Genomic DNA, 21,485 nt, shown 5'->3' on the forward strand with positions numbered 1-21,485 from the left:
CAATCTGAGTGGATTGAGAAGTGTTCCTAAACAAACATGTGGGTATCTTGGCCTGAACAGACCGATACGATGATAATCCAGCACCAGCCAGAAAGTACTGTTATTGTGATTGCACAAGCAAGTACACTACACGTACATAAAAAGGCATTAGCATCATGCACTCAAATACGATGGGATGTGTTTGCCCTGGTACCCAAGCCTTGAGTGCAAGGCATTATGGATGCTGTGTGAATCAGGTGATGGTAGCAGCTTGGCTATAGAAACTTTATAGTGCAATTAGATATCCTGGTTTTTCAGGTGGTTTTTGCAGCCCTTGTTGAGCTTCAGGTTGCTGTAACAACAGTGCCACTGGTGCTTAGCTAGCTTTTTCTGTAGCTGAGTACTTTCATGACTGCAGTATACAGCCTAGCTTGGGAAAAATAGTGTGGTTTGCTGCAGGGTTTCTGACATGGAGTTCTTGATTTATAATTTACTTCCTTTTTAATCATGCCTAGAAATACTATGGCAGAGAGGCTTAAAGGAACATTCAGGCCAAGTTTATTAATGATATTGAAATGTCTAAGTGATTTACTCTTCAGCTTAAACATCTGAAAAGTGGGATAATATTTACCTGCTTTGCAGGGAGGTATTTTGTACAGTCTTTTGAAATCCTATATTTACATCATTACTTATCAGTAATACGCATACTTCAATATTGTTTTCTTTCTTCCTTCTTATATATTGTGTAGGTCCTAATGTAATTGAAACTTCTGTGGCAAGAACTGACTTAAATAACAGCCTAAAGGTAAGAGTTAATAAATATTGTTGGATTACATGAATGGCTTTATTTGATGTCAGTAATATTAAACATACCCCTCCTTCCCCCCCAGTTATTTTAAGTATTTAAATTTTTCCTGGAAAACTTCTTGGTCACATGGTGCTTTCCCGTTTCAAATTGAATGTGCAATATTGTAGTACCACTGTGTTATTTCATGAGTGGCCCAGCAGCAACTTCTAGTCTCTTACTTTTGTGGGCAGGTAAGGTAGAGAATTCTATGATGTTTCTGCACAGTAATTCCTGATAAAGTAACACTTGAGTGTTGATAGGATTCCCTGGAGAGTTCCTGTTGGGGATTCTTGTAGGGGGGTCCAGAAATAGAAACTGAGAACATAAACTGAAAAATAGTGCTCTCAGTAGCAACTAATAGTATCCCTCTTGTGATATTCCTTTCTATCAGCTGGGAAGGAATATTTCTTTTTCTTGTTAATTGTTCACTGTCACATGACCAAGACATGGGATCCGGCTTCCTAACATGAACCTTCACCTTCATTTTCTTGAAAGCTTTCATAGTTTGGTTCTCGGTTCTTGCATTTTTATTTCTGTCTAGCTCTTCACTGTCAACCTAATATCTAAAGTAATTTTTGTCAAAGTGCTAAAAAGGTTTTGTTGTTCTGTTTTGATTTTTTTTTTTAAGTAAGTTTTCATTAAATACACTGGAACATTTCTTTTTTTGGTCTATTAGTCACCTATATATGTTTGGATTGGTACTGTATTATAGGTGAATTTTTTTTTTTTCAAAGCATATTTTTATATCATATAAGAGAAGTCTTCCCTGCATGTAGGTTTTATCTGTTAATGGTATCTACCATGCTTTTGAAATGAATGTGGGATTTTTAGAAAACCTAGTGGTAAATAGTTGTTTTCGTAATCATAGTTGAACAGGTTTAAAACTGTGTAGCAGATGAGGGGTCACAAATCTGACTTTTGATGTAAAGTGCTAGAAATGACTTTTTAATTTCAGGCTAGGTCTCAGGATTTTGTTTGTCATATCTGAACTTTTTTCTTTTATTGCTGCTGCTTTTATGTACTTTAAGTAGTCGTACCTGTCCTTACTTCAGTGCTGTGCAAAATATGTGTGCTCTTTAAGCTACTTCTCCAGAAGACTTATATTTGAGCTGCTTATCATACTGTCCATAGAGTAGCACATATTAAATCTATTCCAAAAAATACTGTCACAAACATAATTAACATGCCTTTCATCATTGTAACTACAGATACATCATGTAACAGAATAATGGCTAGTGCTAACCTTGTGGGGTTTTTTTACAGCTGAAGCCATTTAATTTAAGTTCGCCACCACTGTCTACTTACAATCAGCAGCTGTGGCTGACCTGCGTAGTTGAGTTGGATCAGCACGATGGTGAGAATCTTACCTAATTCTCAGAAAACTGCTATAGCAATCTGAATATTTTATCTTTAAGTTCATCTGTCACATACATGATCCTGTTGCTTTCTGGCTATGGTTGGTGGGTTTTTCCTCTGATACATTTTCTCCCCGTACACCCCCTGCCCCTAGTAAAGACATGGACAGCACTGATCTTGAGAACTGGAAGCAATAGGTATATGGGATAAGTTGTTTGTTATTTCTGTGAAAGCAGTAGTATCTAGAGAATCTGTGTCTCTCTTCCTTCATTCTGGGGGGAATTAGATGTGTAGATTGTAATGATATTAATTTTTCAATAAGACTTCCCAGTAAATATGTAAGAAATACTGTATTAGTAGTTGTTAATCTGTCAAGATTCAATACAGGGCATTTGTGACTTACTGCCTAAGTATATAAATAAAAAGTTTTGTGTTTTTTTTATTAATAGACTGGACCCCTACTCCAGTAAAGTATAACTGAATAACTTTGAGTAATCTTTGGGTATCATATGTGTTTTAAACTATATTTGGAACTCTGTTTGAGATTTCATTTCTGCATGTAGCAATAGCTTAATGTTTTCTCTTTTAATTACAGTATCCCTCAAAAAGAATGTTACTATGACAGTCAAAGTACTTGGGGTGGTGAAGGATGGAAGCACACCATATGTTAATAATCAAGTTCACAATCGGACGAGATTACTCAGTTGTGCACAAGTATGTGCCTGCTTAAACAAAACTCTGATGCAGTACATTTTCTTTAAATCTATTTGTGTGCATGTTACATTACATTGCAAATGAGAAGAATATATCTGTTAAGCATGTCTCAGGAAAGACTCTAGAGTATAGTTTTATTTATAATTGCAACCTAGCTAGTAATGCTGACCCAGATACCTGTCTGTCTTTTTCTGTTTACTTCTATGACTTGTGTCTATTACCACTTAAAGACATCTCTTTCTTGCTAGAGTAGCTCTATGCCAGCAAAGCAGTGTGTCCTGCTTAGTTACCTGAACAGATTTAGCAGTACTGAAGAAAGGGATATTGTAGTAGAAGATTAGATATAGGGCTCCAGAGGAGAGAAAAATTCTAAATTTTTAAGCTTAGAGACATCCAAAACAGCTTCTCCAGATGCAAGTCCTTTAGGAAAGGCATAGCTGAAGTTTTTTGTGATAAGGATATAGGGTAAATCAAATGTTTTCTTTTTACATATATATACACACACAACATATATATGAAATCTTCAGAAATTAATGAACAGTGTGCCATTAGATTTAACTACACACAGCCAAGAGAGCGATGTGCTTGGGTTTTCTCTTTCTTCCTGTTAACTTTTAGAAGTGAGTTAGTACAAGATAGCCCCATCTGACAATCTGATGACCTAGAGCTTGACTGATAGAGTTATTCAGATCCTTCCTGGTGCTGCAAGCAGTTGCTTTCACCAGCTTAAGTGAAAAGCTAGCCTTGTTTATTGGTTCAACCTTTGATTCTGCTGACTGACTTTATCAGTTTCTTCTACTTTGCCTGGTATCTTTCAAGAAATTATTTATCTGCAGGTCTTGTTTGAGTCTTATTATAACTGATCAAGATTGGTAAGGCATATAAAAAATATCATCAATATCTGACCATCTAGAAACAAATTCTCCAACCTATACTAACAGTGTGTATTCTGGAATAAATTGAAGGCTTTTACATACTATTCTTCACTGTATGTGTTCACAGAAATGCAGTGAAATCATTGTTGCTCACCTTGGCTACCTGAACTACACTCAGTACAACATATTTGTTAGCTTTGAAGATCTAAATAAGTTAACGTACACCATTCAGAATATTACTTTCACAGTAAGTATAAAGTTTTATACTAGCAAAAGAAATCTCTTTAATTACTAATGCTGTAGAAGTCTGCTTTAACTGTAATAAAAGTTATCTCATTTTTGAAGATAAACATAGAGATGCATCATAATTAATTTTTCTGTCACTACTAATGTCAGAACTATTATAGCATTCGCTGTTAATAAGAGTCTACACCAATTTTTTTAAGTCTATAAGGAAAGATTTTTCTTTCAGAACTGCTAATGCTGTTTTGTGGAACAGATAAATTTAGTCTAATTCCTGGGAGATATTTTTAACAGTAGGCAAGCTAGACTAGAACATCCAGTTTTCTGCATTTGCTTATAGATATGTTGCCTCTCTAAAGCATGGTATCTTTTTCAACCTTTCCAGTAGGTGTGTCTGAATTAGCAAGATTTTTCCAGACTTTACAAAACCCTGAGCTAGAAAGATTTATCAAACTCAAAGAAAAATGAAGAATTTTTTTTTTTATTGTGCTTATGAGGAAGAAAAAAATGTTTATTCAGCTAAAATAAGCAGGCTAATAAAATAATTCACTAAAATAATCCCTAGTGAAATAACTAGCTCCGTTCATAATGCTAAAGATGGCTTATAAAACAGTTACATCATCAGTGTGTGCTGATTGGCTCCAGAAAGAAATTTAGAAACATTTGCATTGGGAGAAAATGGAACTAAACCAAATTTATAATACAGGTTACTATGCTATATTCTACACGTATGCAACACTTGGTATGTCAGAGCAGGTAGCAAGCAAAAATCTTACTGTAAAGCAAAGTTTTATTTTGTACACTAAATGAACTTCCTGAATATTAATATTTGTAATATTCTAGTGCATAAAGCACATTATTAAAAATAAGCTGTAAAAGAAAAAAAAAAACCAAACTCACAAACCCTTTGCTTAGTTCCAGATTTCAAACAGGACAAAGTGTTGGATCAATTATAGTTGTATGGTTTATCATCTTGCTTTGCAGGCTGCCTTCAAGGCAGACTTGTGCGCGAAACCAAAAAACCCAAACTCAAAGCCCAGCTTTCCTGCAGCAATTAGAATTGTCAATTTATTTCATTATTACAATGGTTTATGGTGATCTCAGTTGAAATCATAGATTGCCTTTTGTATAACGGGATTCTCTATATATAATTTTCATTCTACGTTTGTGGTTTAAAAAGACAAGGCAGAGGTTGATAGATTTAATACATTGAAAGGGAAAGCTTCTTGTTCAGATGGGCAGAGCACATGTTGTACCTGGAAGTTTACATTTCAAAAGTGGCTTCAAAAGAGAAGCATGCCACGTACGAGAGAAATTGTCAGTAGAGCCGAGTTTATGCAAACTGACACGTTATAGTTAATATTTGTGCCCTTCTAATAATTAAAGGAGAAGAAGGAGCTTTTCCTTCTTAACCCATGAAAAAAGTTCTTTATTTCTGGTTATCTCATTTATTCTTCCCTTACTTGATATTTTTTTTTTCCCCACTTCTAAAACAAGAGAATAAGCTTTAAGAAAACAAACCCATGACAGGAAGCATGTCTGTACCTTATCAACCCTTCATAATCAATTTGTGCATCTGACCTTGGCAATAAAGAAGAACATACTGGATTTACTCAATTATTGGCATTCACACTTTGAATGAAAGTGCAATTGAAATCAATAAAGAATATCCTTTTTGTCCTGAGAAGTGCTTTAACATATGACAGCACACTGAGTGTGTTACAAAGTGGCAGGCTAAAAAAGAAACAAGGATATTAGGCTGCTTTGGTTATCTTTTCATCAGATAGTCCTATGGGTATGAATTTATCTTTGTCTCTCGATGGTGACATGGTGGAATTTGGTTATACCTTTAAATTTTGAAAAGCCAGAGAACTTTTCAGTATCTGCAGAAAGTGCTAATTATTGATGTTGTATGTACCCTGTCAAAACATTGTCCACTGGGCTATTTTTTCTTCTGTTTTCTTGTAGTGGAAGACCTACAATCCAACTTTTTCACAAGTGGAAATATGGTTCCGATTTGTCTTTGTAGTTCTTACTTTTGTCGTCACGGTAAGATTTTTTTGCAGTTTTTCTGGAGTATATTATGTAGGCAGCTGATAACACTGCTCTGTATTGCTGTGTTTAGTAACTTAACCCCAGGCAGCAGAGTTGAGATATCACTGAATGGGTGTAAAAAATGTTTCTAAAATAGTTGTTGCTTTTATGTTTTTACAAGTGGTATTGAAGGGACATTAAGAAAATAGGATAAATGGGAAAACTTGTTTTTCTAAACTCTGATTTTGAATTGAACAGAAAGAATTTTGCTTAAACAAAGGAAATTGTGATTAGATGCTAGAAAAAATATTTTTTTTGCAGTGCAGGTAGGCTCAGACATTGGAATAGGATGCCCAGAGCGTGAGCTCTCAGTCTCTGAAAATGAAAAAAACTCAGTTGAATATGAGCTTGATCTAACTTTAAAGTCATCGCTGCCTTGAGTATGAGGATGGGCCAGATGACCTCCAGACGTCCCTTACAACCTAAATTATGCTATGATTTAGATTATCTCTCCCCTCCAACCTGGTTTGGCCCCTGGAAAAGAAGTGTTTGGAAAAAAAAAAAACCCAACATAAAATCTAAAATGCAGAATTTTCAGAGTAAGGACACTAAAGCACTGAACATTTCCATAGCATTTTTCTCACATAGATGATGTCACTCAGCAGGTAACCGAATGTGATATGGAATCTGTTTTTTTAAAAAGCTAGTTTAGGTGGAAGTTGTTGTTAGTGTGTGACCAGTAATTAGGCAACATTTTTTCGTCCATTGTTGATTTGTGTAGTACTAGCTGGTTTCTTTCTCAGTTTGCTTGAGAGATTAAGTAATTTGCATTGGGGTAGGTCAACAAGCTTGAAGCAGAAGTAGAAGCTACGAGATGTGGCTCCTGTTTTACAATGTTCTCAGTGGCAAAGACCTCGTGAAGTAGCCTTCGCAATGTGCTGTGTTATCTCTTTACTCTGGTAAACCAATAAGGCTCTATTCCTTGCTTACAAATTTTTGTTGTTGTTGTTTTATAGTGTCTGTTTGCACATTCCCTGCGGAAATTCTCCATGAGAGACTGGGGTATTGAACAGAAATGGATGTCCATCCTCCTTCCCCTCCTGCTACTTTACAATGGTACTTGTATCCTGGAATTTTTAGAAGAGCTCCTTTTTTTAAAAAACAAAAAAAAGAAAGGAAAAAAAAAGAACAAGAGAGTGCATGAGAGAGAGAAGGCAAAATGGAATTTGGCCTTGAACTTATAAGCAGCTGTTTATAAGACTTCAGAAAACTAATTAAAAAAAACCCTACCCTTCTTAAGTGTATCAAATTCAAGGGCATAATGAGTAGGTGGATTTCATTCTTTGCAGTCACGTGAATATCAGCTTTATTTGTTTAAAGCTGATTGGAATAGGCGGCTGCAACCATACTGAAGCTTTCATATAGTGACATGTAAATGCAATTTCTGTGTTTGTCTGCTAAGTCTTACTTCTTCATTTTTCAGATACTTGCACTTTAGTTAAAAATGGAGGCTATTTTTAGGCCGGTAAACCACATCAAATTCTAGCACTTTTTAGCAGTACCAGAAGAATATTTACCTTTCAGTCATTCTATGATAATTTTTTAGGTCATCACCAAGAACAGCGGTTTAGTAGAAAGTCTGATAAAACCTGAAATCTTCTAGAAATGTTGGCAACCAGTTCAAATTATTTCTACAGCACAGAGGATTGCTGCTGGAGGCACCATTTTCTTTGTAAATTACTTTAAGATACAGCAAACTTCAATTTTGTTTACTGGTGTAATTTGAAAAATCTAGGGGGTTTTGTTCCTCTGAAGATACATTCTGCTTTACTTTCCATAATGGAAAAGACTGTGCTTTTTCCCCTCTGTTTAACTTTTTTTTCTTATTTTGTTACAGATCCATTTTTCCCCCTTTCTTTTCTGGTGAACAGCTGGTTTCCTGGAATGCTGGATGATCTATTCCAGTCACTGTTTCTGTGTGCATTGTTGCTGTTCTGGCTTTGTGTCTACCATGGTATAAGAGTACAGGTAAGGGTGCAACATTATCTACTACTTACTGAGAAGACACTACTTGTTTTTTCAACATTTATTTTATTCTTAAAGTACAATGTGACACATGAAGCTTTGGAGTTAAAATGATTTGTGGTGAAGTACATTGTCTTGAGGCTACCATGCCTAGAGATAGATGGGACAGTCTAAACTATTGCAAGACAGTCTTCAGAATTATGATGCCGTTCTGCTTTGTTCTTGTTTGAAGGGTTTTGTTGTTGCATATGGTGGTTGATTGTCTTTAAACCACTTTACAATACCGCATAAGATAAATATGAATTCTGGAGCATATTCCTATATTTGCAATATCAGTGAAATATGTGGGACCTTACAAATAGGATGCTCCACATCTACTGCATCTTATTAACACAAATGATGAAACAATTTTATGTCTTCTGTAATCACCTGTGCAGGTTAAAAATACAGGAGGCAAGTCTCTTAATCTAGTTCATGTTAAACAAAACAAAGATGGTATTTATTTTATTCTGTCAAGAATCTCAAACATGGCCTTACTCCTTCAAGACACTATTGTTTCCTCAACAGGGGGAAAGGAAGTGCTTAACTTTCTATCTGCCCAAATTCTTTATTGTTGGACTATTGTGGCTGGCCTCTGTTACATTGGGAATATGGCAAACGTAAGTAATTTAAAATTTAGTGCAAAAGTAACGAGCTGAGAGTATTCAAGAATGACAAGATTGTTTATAATTAATGGTATCTATTTCTTAATACTCTGATTGTGATATAGGAATGAAGTTGTTAGGTGTTACGGCTCCCTACAATACTCCCTCTAGCACTATGTCCCAATTAGCTTTTAGTATTTGAAGCAACAAGTTTCTCTGTAGTTAACTATTAGACAGTTTAACCAAACTTTCTCAACTGTTAAACCTGCATAATTGATATTGACAATGCTCGGTCAAGCTATGCTATCTCTCCTCAAAACTCAGTTCTTTTGCTTAGTTCAGTGTTTCTTTTTTTCCACCCAGAAAACTTTCTCAGTTTTGGTACGTTTGTAGTTTCTAAACCGTTTTAGTCTCAAGTGTTTGCCTCTTATTTTATTTCTCAGAAGGAAGATGCCTTCTAACTATCTTCATGCTGTTGTACATTGTTGAAAGCAGTGCAGTTGCAGGAAATGCTCGTGCTTATGTGCTATCAGCAGAATTGCTATGAGGGAAGGGCTTATACCACAGTTATTTCTTAAGTATAATTCTTATCACAGGGACAAAATTTAAACACGAAATCCTGAAGACTTGTAGGAGTTTACACATTTTCTAAAAAACAAGTGGGGAGATTAGACCTGCTCACAACTGAAATCCTCCATATTCCTTCAAAATTGGGTTTGGGAAGAAGGAGGATGTTATGTACTGTAAATTGTCATGACTCCATTGGAATCAATGGCGTTGCATCAGTTCATACAGCCAAAACCTTTAGTTATAAACCCTGTATAGTAACTTTAAACCTTTTCTTTGTTAGTGGGCTTTTTGGTCAGTATGGCTTTTTGACCTTGTCTTTTGTAATGGTGTAAGTACCACTTTTTCATTTTGAATCTTTTCTAGTGTTAATGAAGTACATGATCCTACATATCAATACAGGGTTGACACAGGTAATTTCCAGGTAAGTCAGAAATGTTTTCTTTCTATTAAATTGTCAGGTGGAGTTAGGCAATACAAGGAGGTGGGGTTTGTTCTTCTATTAAAATCTATAACACAATTTAGAAAATAGCAAATGCGGGTCAGATGGTCTTATTCTGACGAGGTACTTTTACTTTTGCTTTAGATCATGCATAGGCCATATTGAGCTCCATCCCAGTAAGAAGAGTAAATTGTCTTGCAGATCTGGAGACTCAACACCACAAGTTTAGTCACAGACTTGTGACTGTTGGGATTGAAAGAAAAATTTTTAAGCCTCTTATTAAGTCAGTTTTGTACATCTTTACTCCTGCCAAGATCCTCTGTCCTAGTAAATTTCAGACTTTGTTGTTGTAAAGGAAGATCTGATTTATATGGGTCCTTGTATTGTTCTCAGGAGCTGTGTTTTTTGAAAATCATTGAGATTCAGCTCACTGTGAACTCAGTGAACAAAACGATGACTTCTGTTAAACATCCTTTCTTTACATTCCCCCAAACCTACCTTGGTGTATACCCATCCTTGTTTTGTACTTCATTACATGAGCCTACTTTCCCTGAATAAATGGACCATTCTATGTTGCGCTTTGGGAAATAATGACTTCTGTTGAGGGAAGAAGGAACAGACCAAATCTCGTTAAATAATAAAAATTCTTCTTATAGGGAATGAAAATCTTCTTCCTTGTGGTGGCAACCACATACATTCTCTACCTTTTGTTCCTGATAGTGAGGGCATGCTCAGAACTTCGTAACATGCCTTATGTTGGTAAGGAATATTTCTTTTGATTCTTCCCCAAACAGGCTTGCTTTTCCTAGATGTAGGTGTAAATTCGCTAATAACTTTTCTCAATCTTTTTCAGATCTCAGGTTAAAATTCTTGACTGCATTAACCTTTGTAGTGCTTGTCATTAGGTAAGGCTTTTCAAAGTACATTTCTCAGTACTGTAACTTTTATAACCTTTTTTTCAGGGCTTTGAATACATTTAGTTGATAATAAAATTGTCAATGTAACTGAGGAATGTCTTTTGATATGATTGTTATGGCAAGCATTTCTTAATTTTTTAACCCTTCTTGGGGCTTTTAGAGCTAAATTTATATTATATCCATTACCACAGCAAAAAATACACTGCAAGATTTAGAGGTTCATTTAGCAGAGATGTTTTCTGTACTGCTGAGTGGCCTGCAGTGCACTGTTCACCTCCTTTGGAGCTTTGTAAGCTTCACTTAGTCAAAGCAGAAGTTTAGAATTAGTTTCTTAGTTTATTGTTAATATCTGTCTCCCCCACTCCAAGAAGTTATTTCAAATTACTGTTGACTCTTGGATTGTCCGTAGCAGATGAAATCTGAGGGAAATAGACCATGGCCGGGGGGGGGGGGGGGGGGGGGGGGGGGGGGGGGGGGGGGGGGCTCTGCTTTACTCAGTTGACTGCTGACTTTAATCACAAAAGAGTCATTCTTAATTTAGAACTATGAAAGCAAATGTGTCTTAAAATAAATGGTCAGCATGTTAACGTAATTATTTTCTCATATACTCTTCTATCAAGCTAGCATTTCAATTTTGTGGTTTAAAGGCACAATACACCTATATGCTTTAACTTTTTCCCACAGCATTGTTATACTCTACCTACGCTTTGGAGCACAAGTTCTACAAGACAACTTTGTTGCTGAGCTGTCAACTCATTATCAGAATTATATCCTTGTGTTGTGATACTGCTCAAGTAGGAATGTTAATCTGTTTTCATGCAGAAGGTATTTTAAAATGATGTACCAAAGGACTGAGACCTTTGACTTCTAGGTGGGCTTTTGAAGTTCAGTCCATTTTGATCGAGGTTTCATGTCAGCATTTTGTAATGGCTCTTTGTAAAGATTATGAGCTGAGACAGTTTCAGTCTAATATGTTTACATCACATAAATCACAACTGCATTTGGTACTCTTCAAAAGGAATGAAAGCCTAGATATGCATGCATTCAAGTAATTTTAACAAGTTATTGTGACAAATTTGGCTGTATTTGCTGCATGAATTCAGTTTGCTGTATACCTACCAGTTGGCATGGGGTGTACCAAAATATCTGAGAAATTAATGGTTTAGAAGTCACTGAAAATAAGCTTGTGTATTCGTCCAAGTCTACATGTGGAAAAGGTCATAGCAGAGAATTTAAGTGACTTGAGAGAGACTATTTCTGACTTCTGTTGACAACGGGATTACAAACTATTTCTGGACCTGAACCATGAGATCCTAGTTCATTCTACTTTCTGAAAGTGTCTGTGTGACTGCAACTGCTCCGGTTACTGATAAGCTTAGATATGTGTTGGGAGCTAGTAGAAAACAATATGTAAAGCCTTTAGTATTTTCCCAAAATGATGACACAAAGTCATCTTCAGAGGTCTGTCTACAGATAGTCCTTTCTCCTTCCTTCTCAATTGCTGTGCCAAGGAGGAACTTTTTTTAAAAATACACAAAGCAAGACAAAAAAACCCCACCTGAACACCCACCTTACTCAGCTTTCTTTTAGCATTGAAGGCAGAACTATTCAATTTACCATGTACTCCACCACTCAAGAATAGACCTTATCTCAGCAAATGTTACTTGTGTTAAAGCTTTGTCTTCAGTGGGAGCTTTACCTTGAAATAGCTTGAGTACATTAGTTGTCACTGAATTTAAAACATGCTGTTTTGTTTAGCCATTCATGCTCTCAAACTTTAGTAAGGTAGACATTCTTTCCATTGAAACAGCTTATGTATGGTTTGGGTCTTGTTTCCAAAGTTAATATGTATGGAGCTATATTGAGCAATATCCTTGACACTTACCACCAGCAGAATTCTTATCATTTTATGGTTTATTGAACTTTTATCTCTACACGTTAGCCTTCGTGTATTCCCCCTCAAAGAATGCACTATATGGTAAGTGTAAGCAATTACCTGCACTGCTCCTGAGCAAATTAGTATTGGATATGTGAAGGAACACATAAAATGTATACAACTGATTAACTAGACCTGAATTCTTACACACTTAGATCAAGCTTATAGTTAATATGATGTTTGCATACGATGCACTAATGTTTGCACTGACTCACAGACAATCCTTAAGGAGCAACAATACTTCATTTGTCCTTTGTTCTAACAAAGGTTAATATGTTGGCATGCTGGCAAACTGGACTCTGAAATAGGTAACATGCTGTTGGAAAAGTAGGAGTGAAGCCGATTGCTAGCATGGGAGGAATTTGGGGGAACTTGCTATGGGGAGAGGGCTGCACAGGGCCCATGTAAAGGGAGATAAAAGGATTGAATCGGTGGCACTTCTGGTTTTGCGTTCCTACATAAAAGATGTAATCTGATTCACGTGATGATTATAAAGCATTATCCCTCTCTAACAGATAAAGATCTGTAAAATAAATATTTGTACCGAGTGCATTCTCTGCTTTAAGCATGGAGTTCAAAATACAGAACCACAGAACAGCCCAGGTTGAAAGGGACCTGGAAAGATCAGCTGGTCCAACCTTTCATGGGAAAAGGAGCCTAGATGAGATAACCTAGCACCCTGTCCAATCACATTGTGCATGCTGAGAGGTATGCACGGGGAAGGCACTAAATAGTGGAGCTGCTCCTTTCTCTAAACTTTTTTAGAGTTGAGATGGATGGAACTGTTACAGAAAAATGCTATTTTTCCATTAAGAAGGAGAAATGGCTGGGTGAGGATAAAGTTAAAAACTTGCTGTTGGGTTGCAAGAAGTATTAGTTTCTAGAAGGCAGAAAGTAAAAGGCTGCCAGGCAATGTTTATGGCAAATAGCTGGATTTAATTTTACTTGCACCAGTTTATGAACTGCAGCTAAGCAGCACAGATTGTGCAAGAAATTAAGGCCTTAAAACAAGGTAGAGGGAATTGTCATAAATAGCCAATGGAAAGTATGTGTTTCCTTTCACCTCACGATAAAGGTCCAAGTCCTTCCTTCATCTATTACAAGGATGAAAAATAACTGGCTAATCATTGACTTGCATACAAGGGATTACAACTTCGGTCTACTATATTTGTAGCTTAGAAATGACCAAGAAGTTAAAGAAGTCTATGCTTTTTAAATACATATGTACTTTTTAATAATAATTAAGAATAATGAGGTCTGACTTAATGACTCTTATGTGCAGGTTGAAATAATATGACATAGGAAACTGCACAAGGGAGGAAACCCACTTAAACAACACGGACAATATCTATCTAAAAATAAGATGACATATTTATATCATCTCCTTAACTCTTAAGAATACCATGATGTTGTGGCTGAAGGGTGAAAAATTTAAAGGAGAGAATTCCTGTTTGGATATAGTTTTTTTAGTTTGTAGTCGTGACTGCCTTGGAAGTTGTAGAGTCTGTTGCTACAGTGTTGAGTTAGAAGTACAGTCACATTTCTATAACAGGCTAAATTAACCCTTATTTGTATTTTCCAGAATCACAGTTGAAAGACAATCCTGCTTTTTCTATGCTGAATGATTCAGATGATGATGTGATTTATGGGTAAGATTATAAAATACCTATGGAGAGTTACTTCTGTTGTGTTATTTTTGTAGTGTTCTTTTCCATATTCATAAAATAAGTGAAGGATTTGTAGGTTGTTAGTGAAAGTATTCTGCCTAAAGAACAGAAACATAGCCTTATTCTCTAAACAGAAATGCAGTGCGAATGCATGTTATTTCTTCTTTTTTTGGTTTCTAAAAGGGATTGCCATGGCACTGATACAAACAGGTAAGAAAGTATTAGGATGCTGGTAGGTCATGGAATGAAGGCAGCAAGAGCTGTGAAAGGAAATGACTTCCTTTAAAACTGGGCAGGATTGCAGGAGTCAGGTGGAGTTAGCAAAGAGGCAGCTCATATGTAAATGCTTCAGGGAAGGAGAATGGCTCTTCTTAAGTGCCCATCACTTACTGAAATAAGAATGATCAAATCTAGCAAAACTTACTGGACTTGTGTGAGTTTGTGTAATATGAGAATTGTAGTAGCACTTAAGAGCCATCCTGTTCAGGTGTGTCTGTGCTAGACATTGAACGAACTCATGATCTGCCCTTGATGTTTTCACCTCTTACGAAAGACACTGAAGTGGCTGGAACAGTGAGGATGGGGTTAATACTGCAGTCACTTGAAGAAGTTTGTGCTAAACTAGCTGCATGCATTGTCTGAGATAGCTTGCCTTTGTTTAGTTAGATGAGTAGTGGTAGTACCAGCTTGCTTCTATACTCAATACGAATCCTTGTGAAAAGTGGCTTGTAGTTACTGGAATAACTTTTATTATGCATCATCCTCTGGAGAGAAGTCATATATGTTGTCCATATCCCCAACAAGGAAGGAAAACAGATACCAGCTTCTTACCCAAATAACAATTTGATGCCTCAGTGTAGTTTAGAACTTTCCTGTTTATGTTGGGCTTTCTATCTGAACATCACGTTCAGAAGTTTTAACAAGACCTGTTTCACAGGAGTGACTATGAAGAAATGCCACTTCAGAATGGCCAAGCTATTAGAGCCAAGTATAAAGAGGAATCGGACAGTGATTGATTGATTTTGATGTAGACAGACTTGTTCAGCTGGAATTAAACCAGTTTTGAAGTTTTCCTAGATGGACAACTTCCTTGGCTTCCTTACAGTCTGCTGTCATCTGGACACCGACTCCCAGGAACGACATCCTGCTTCTGTTTGTGTTTACAAAGTTAAAACTGAAAAAAAAAGAATGCTTGAAAAGGGTGTGGTGAAAACTTAAGAAACCAAACTTTTTACACGTCTTACAAAATGCTTGATAGCAGGATGCCTGTGGACTAAAATCTTTAAATCTATTTCCATATAAAAGTGTCACTGATTATATACTGATTTTAAAATTGCTTCCTGGCTGCTTGGTTTTGGGGTTGTTTTTTTTTAAGGATCATGTACAGCATACTGTCATTCATCTGTTGCATTTGTGTTAGCTCCTTCGTATATTGTCCACTGCTGTACGAAGTGCCTCATTTCCCTTTCAATTTCCTACCTTAGTCTTTTGAGCTGGAGGCAGGGAATGAAGTGTTTTAGGGCTTTCTCTTCTTTTTTTTTTTTTAATGGAAGAAAACACAAGCTTTCCATTCTTCCTTCGAAGAAGCGATATAGACTTAAGACCATCTTTTTAAATTCATTAAAATGAGTTTTCGAGATTTGTAAGTGTGAGATACATGCAAATAGTCAAGTTCTAGTGAGCCAAAATAGCCTCAGTGGTGCAAAATTATATTGTATAATATATGTTTCATAACATGCTTTACTGCTGCAACAGAAGTGTTTGTCTTGGTTTTTGTTTTGTTTTTTTCAAACAGCCCTTTCAAATGGAAATATTTAGGCAGCAACAAATCTCAGAAGGAAGCCAGTAGTTTTTTCTGTGTTTTTTGTACGCTGGAGGAGATTGTTACACATACAGAGAATACTGTATGAAAGTTTCATAGAGAATTACAATTTCAAATTTCCAGACATTTCATTTTTAGAGGCTTTTTCTACATCAGAATTTTTCCTTAAGTTGTATTAATAGATAGTTCATCTATTTCCTAGGACCAATCGTGGTTGCTCATGTATTGAACTGTCATGAGAGTTAGCTTTTGAGCATGTTCTGTGCATAGTTCAACTTCTTTGTCATACCGCAGTCACCACCTGTACTGATCAGAACTTTTACTAGCATATTTTGTGATTATCTGTATTCCAGTCTATGCTGGAACAGTTATATGGGAATTAAGTATTCCTAGTACAATGCTGCTGCTTCTCTATTTAAAAGTTGGCTTTCTCCTACACCATTGTTCAGTTCTTTATTTAAGTGGATGCTCTTTGTTTCTAACTACTTTTGTTTTGAGGTATTTGACCTGTCTGAAAGTATCTTTTTTTTCATGGATTCATACCTGTGATTTACTCTTGTAAAATTTCTCTGCCCTGCTGCTGTAGAAGACTCTCAAAAGCACTGTTAATGTATTACACAGAAGATGGTGCTGGCTTACACTAGGGAACTGTGCTCATCATTGAAGTAGTTTAAGCAGAAGAGTGAAATGAAGTCCTGCTAGACTTGCTGAATCATATTGGGCAAAAAGTAGGTTTGTTCTGCTTTGATGCAACAACTGTTCTAGACCATTCCCATTGCAATAACCTCCTGGTAGCTGTTTGAGATCATGAAGGGGAGACTTCACAGGATAGCAGTTTGCTTAGAGAGGACCAAAGGAACTGCTTCATGTGGTTGCATCCTTGCTATCATAGAATAGTTCAGATTAAATCTGTGCTCTGCTAAAGACAAGTGTGGTAAGATACTCTGTGTGTGTGAGAGAGAAAACTTTCTGAAATGATGCACAGCTGTGAATTTTTTGAGGGTATTTGAAATTTAAAACTTTCTGTACCAGGGATCATTTATTTGTTAGAAGCCAAAGCACTATTGTATGGCTAAAGCACGGAAACTGCTGGGGAGGAGGGGAAGGTTTTTCCCTTTAATTTCTTAATGAATTGGCATCAGTTTAGAAGAACATACAGGAAAACATTAAAGAAGTATTTCAAGTTACTGGTGGTGGTTTTTTCCAGTGAGCTGTAGCAAGGTGTACCTTCAGCACTTCCTTTTAGACTTTTTTTTTAACAAGCATGGGAGATGATCTTTGTATCCTAAAGTAGAGAGCCCATTCTCATTTTTACTGTTCCCCAGATGACTCTTTTGAGGCTTACAGCTGTTTGAATTTGCAGAGTCAGACTGGGGAACCAACTAGGCATCCTTTGCATACCCCAAATCCTTTACACTTCCATTGGAGTAATAGTGGGTACAGGAATTAGGTCTTTAAAAATTGATATTTACATGATCCTTATATATTCAGATCTTTTTGGCTCCGATATTGTTTAATTCTGTTCTAAATTGTTCTGAAGAGATAAAATGTTTGATTTGACCAATGTGCAAAGTATACTTATGTTTCTTATCACAGTCTAAACTGGTTGTTACGATTAATCCTGAAATATAGTGTCATGCTTTGGGATTTCATTAACTAAAGAAAATATTTTTAATCTAACTTTGAGATGATGATTTTTTCCTAAGCTGTTCTCAGCCTATTTCACTTGCCGTTTTGTTTGCATTAACTTTTCTACATCACTACATTCGAAGTGGAAATAGGAAAGCTGAGAACAGGAAATGTGTACTTTAAGTATCTCGCTATGAAAATAGTGAGAAAATAGTTTCCTTGTTAATTTTTAGAGATTATATTTAAGCAATGTTTGCCATGCAAAATAGTTTTGTATTTTGGAAGTGCTAGAGTGTAATGGTAAGCTTGGTTGAAGCACTGTGGCATCAAATTCAATATACAGTAAAAAGGCAAAAGCAGTGAAGCAGATGAAGAAATGGGTTTGCTAGCAAGAAATCTGTTTCACTCCTCTTATTTCCACAATTGGAAAGCAGAGACAGTAGCTGAGGAATATTACAATATGGATTGTAAACAGCTTGGAAGTAGGTGGCATAAATTTACCTCTGAGTAAAGTATTGTAACCCAAGGGTGAAACAGAAGATACCTGGATAAGAAACTAGCCTGGCTTTCCTTTCATTACTGCCAAAGTAATTAAGTATTTCCATCACTAGTGGGACTGTATAAAATGAGAAAACTATACAAAAAGGCCCCACAGCATACAGTGTTCCTGCTCTAAAGGAGATGCCATCTATTAAATAACTGCAAGACTTCCAGGTACACAATGATCAAGAGGGACTTTTAAGAAATCAATAATCATTGAGCGTGAGCCATTCATGGCAACCATTTTCTGTAGTATTTGCTTTAAAGATACAGTTGGTATTGGAATTGGTTGGAAACTTTCCTAGGACTGGCAAAGAAGAGGAAGCGTAAGGCTTAACACCAGTAAGGAACAGCTAGTGTAACAGACCCATGGCACTAATACTGGGGAAAATGGGAGCATGGTTCCAGCTAGGAAAGGCTTTGATCTGTTGTTTTTCTCTGAGCCAAAAGACAACTTTGTATCCATAGTCACCTAATTTTTCCCCCATTTCCTTTTGCTTATGCCAGTAATAACCTCTGCATTACTGTAAAACTTTTTTAAGAAGTTTGTAAATATGTAAAATGAAAATACGGAAAAATTGTGTACCAAAATGGTACAAAAATGTGTAAGATAAATGCTCTGTTTAATGAGAAGCTGTAATTAAATGCTTTGAGAAAGTGTGCATGAGGACATGTGGTAAATATTCTATGTATCTAGTTGTGTTAATGACAGCAATTATCCATTTTTATGTCAGAAAACTTCATGCTAATACGGAATATGAAGGAAAAACTAGTAATTTACTTCAAGCAAAAGTTGGGTATTGAGTGTCCTGGAAGACTTCATGTGCATAATCATTGTTAAATATGTTCATAATAAAGTTTTATATCTTTATATTGTATCTTGGTTTTATTTTCCTTCTAGTGAATGGCTAACTGTACCATTTTCATAACTTGCATGTATTTTCAGTTTCCATGTATTTTGTCATGCATATTTAAACTTGGTTAATTGCATAAGGATGGGATCCAGGAGGCTCTGTCAGCACAGATTAACCAGGGAATTATGTTTTGGGTTGGTGTTTTTTTGGTTGTTTTTTTTGATTACTCTGCCTGGGCTTGAAGGTGGAAGGACAGGTTGCTAATTTTCCTAAGAAATATGCTAGCCAGTTTACAAGGGGAACTGGCATTCTCAGATGGTTTAACAGTGGCTTTGCAAAGCCTGCTGTGGTCACACTGGCAGTAAAACTTCCCCCAGTGAATGTTAGTGCCAGCTGCCTTTCTGCCAAACATGCGCGCTTCATCTGAGCTGCTGTCAGATGCTTCTGCCAGCAGGACTTTAAGTTCTTCTACTTACCCTGCAGTGGTGCATCCTCTCAGCACACCCAGGAAGGGCTGCCCCACCTTCAACCCACTGGCCAGTAGTAAAAAAAAGGTTTAGAGATGGTGAAGATGCTGATGTCATTCGTCTCGTTCTTATAGCTCTGTATCTTCCAAGAGTCTGCTCATAGCTGGTAGACTGCAAAACTGATCAGTGTGTCGCCCTCTATTTGGGGTGATGCCATTCCTCATATAAACTTGAGAAGAGACTGAAATCTCATTATGTGCTGAATAAAATGGCTGTAAACATCTCTGCACAAAGGGATATGAAACTTACTTCTGCTTTAATGTCAGAGAAGGTAGTGCTAGTTTACCAGCATCAGTTAATTCTGAAGCCATTTCCTTTAGGTTTTAGTTAAAATAGTTAATGGTGGAAGACAGGTCATACTCATTTGTGGCAGTTACAGTAAATGATGACACCCCCCCCACACACTTCCCCCTTCCTCCAGATCAGGGCTGACATGCCTCTGATTTTTATAGCTGTAGTCATATGAAAAGCCATGGGAGTAAGCTAGAGATAGGAAACAGAGACTGACCTTATAATTACCTTCCTGAATACTCCAGCCCGCAGTTTGTGCTAATTTTTTTTTACAGCCAATTAATTACCTAGAGCAAAGACTCTGCAAGCTCCTCACCCTAATGCTTTACTTTGGCACTGAGATGAGCTGGCCAGCAGTCTTTGAAAAAGGTGATTAAAACTACGGTATTTGAAGATAATTAAAATTTAAAAATCAGTAGCTGTACAACATCAAGACTGTAATATACAATGGCTATAGCATTTTACAGAAAAGCTCTATCTTAATTCATGGGAGTGGAGGGAACAACACTCAAAAATCCACAACCCCTAAACCCCTTTCTGTAGTTCTAAAACAGTTACACTGGAAGCATTCATTATTGCTCACATGTAAAATTATCTATAAAACTGTACCTTTCTGTAGCACAACTCCTGTTTTAATACAACAGGGTTTTTTTCCTCCCATACAGCTTTTACACTGACAAGTGGCTCAAACTTTTTTTCTGCAGTTCAACATATGCATGAACGAACAAACGGCAAAAAAAAAAAAAATCAAGGGATTTGCTATTATTAACATGAACAAAGGACAAGGAATGTTTGAATGTCTTGACCAAAAAGCTAAGTGTTTCTAGAAGTAAATACTGATTCAAAGTGCACAAAACTATTTCTTTTAAATGTAAATAAATAGCTAAGTACTACACCACCAGCATCATTATGGCATGCTAATGGAAAGGAGATAAATTATCCAACCATCCAGATTTAAAATTTCCTTAGCGATTCAGAGATCAAAGATATATTCTCTTCATGACAGGTTTCTCTCTCACCCTGATGACTACTTGTGAGAGACTGGAAGAGTCAATGCCTCAAACATTGTGGTGGGGCAAGTTCTGCTTAACAACGAACTCCACATCACAAGGAACCCTGCCTAGCAGGGAACCCCAGGCGAGAAGCAGCCCATCAGCACAGACATCAGCCACGGGAGGGGGAGGCCGTGCCAGAGGGTGCGCAGCTCCCTGTTCTGATACGCTGAGCAGGACAGCTCACCGTGCAGGGAAGGGGAAGTTACTCCCCAAACGACCCCCCAAGCCCAAAGGCTCACAAACCGCTCGTGACACCTAATTAGCCTAATGAGTTTGAGTGCCCACCCAAAGGAGGGGCAAGGATGATAAAAGGACACAAACTGAAGGCCCGGGTATGCAAGCCCACTGGAACCGGACCCCTCGGCCGGCGGGAGCAACGCTGGAGCCAGGACCGGTGACATCCTTCTCTTTTCGGTTTTCTCTCTCTTGCTCCCTCTTTCCTTTTCCATAACCCCCACACCTCATCCCTTTAGACGTAAACCGCTGACCAAGTCTGGGACCAGGAGCAGATCCAGCCCCCC

The 21,485-nt window shown here is 37.0% G+C and overlaps 1 protein-coding gene across 8 annotated transcripts in view; it reads left to right on the plus strand.

Annotated features, from left to right (window-relative positions):
• The window catches only part of TMEM181 (transmembrane protein 181), a 35,502-nt gene extending 16,394 nt beyond the window's left edge, over positions 1–19,108 (plus strand). For 6 of the 8 annotated variants that reach the window (XM_030023521.1, XM_030023528.1, XM_030023522.2 and 3 more), the window contains 16 exons: positions 729–784; positions 2,090–2,180; positions 2,778–2,896; positions 3,899–4,018; positions 5,983–6,063; positions 7,065–7,164; positions 7,946–8,076; positions 8,641–8,732; positions 9,651–9,708; positions 10,383–10,485; positions 10,580–10,631; positions 11,328–11,410; positions 12,532–12,621; positions 14,162–14,228; positions 14,430–14,456; positions 15,184–19,108. In XM_030023521.1, the coding sequence (XP_029879381.1) occupies positions 729–784; positions 2,090–2,180; positions 2,778–2,896; positions 3,899–4,018; positions 5,983–6,063; positions 7,065–7,164; positions 7,946–8,076; positions 8,641–8,732; positions 9,651–9,708; positions 10,383–10,485; positions 10,580–10,631; positions 11,328–11,410; positions 12,532–12,621; positions 14,162–14,228; positions 14,430–14,456; positions 15,184–15,262 (1,349 nt within the window). In that variant the 3' untranslated portion in view covers positions 15,263–19,108. The remainder of the gene's footprint in view (positions 1–728; positions 785–2,089; positions 2,181–2,777; positions 2,897–3,898; positions 4,019–5,982; positions 6,064–7,064; positions 7,165–7,945; positions 8,077–8,640; positions 8,733–9,650; positions 9,709–10,382; positions 10,486–10,579; positions 10,632–11,327; positions 11,411–12,531; positions 12,622–14,161; positions 14,229–14,429; positions 14,457–15,183) is intronic. The other 2 variants (XM_030023523.1, XM_030023524.2) reach the window with 1 other exon arrangement.
• Positions 19,109–21,485: the final 2,377 nt, after the last annotated feature.

Source organism: Aquila chrysaetos, chromosome 8 (assembly GCF_900496995.4).
Source record: "Aquila chrysaetos chrysaetos chromosome 8, bAquChr1.4, whole genome shotgun sequence".
NCBI classification, from domain to species: Eukaryota; Metazoa; Chordata; class Aves; order Accipitriformes; family Accipitridae; genus Aquila; species Aquila chrysaetos.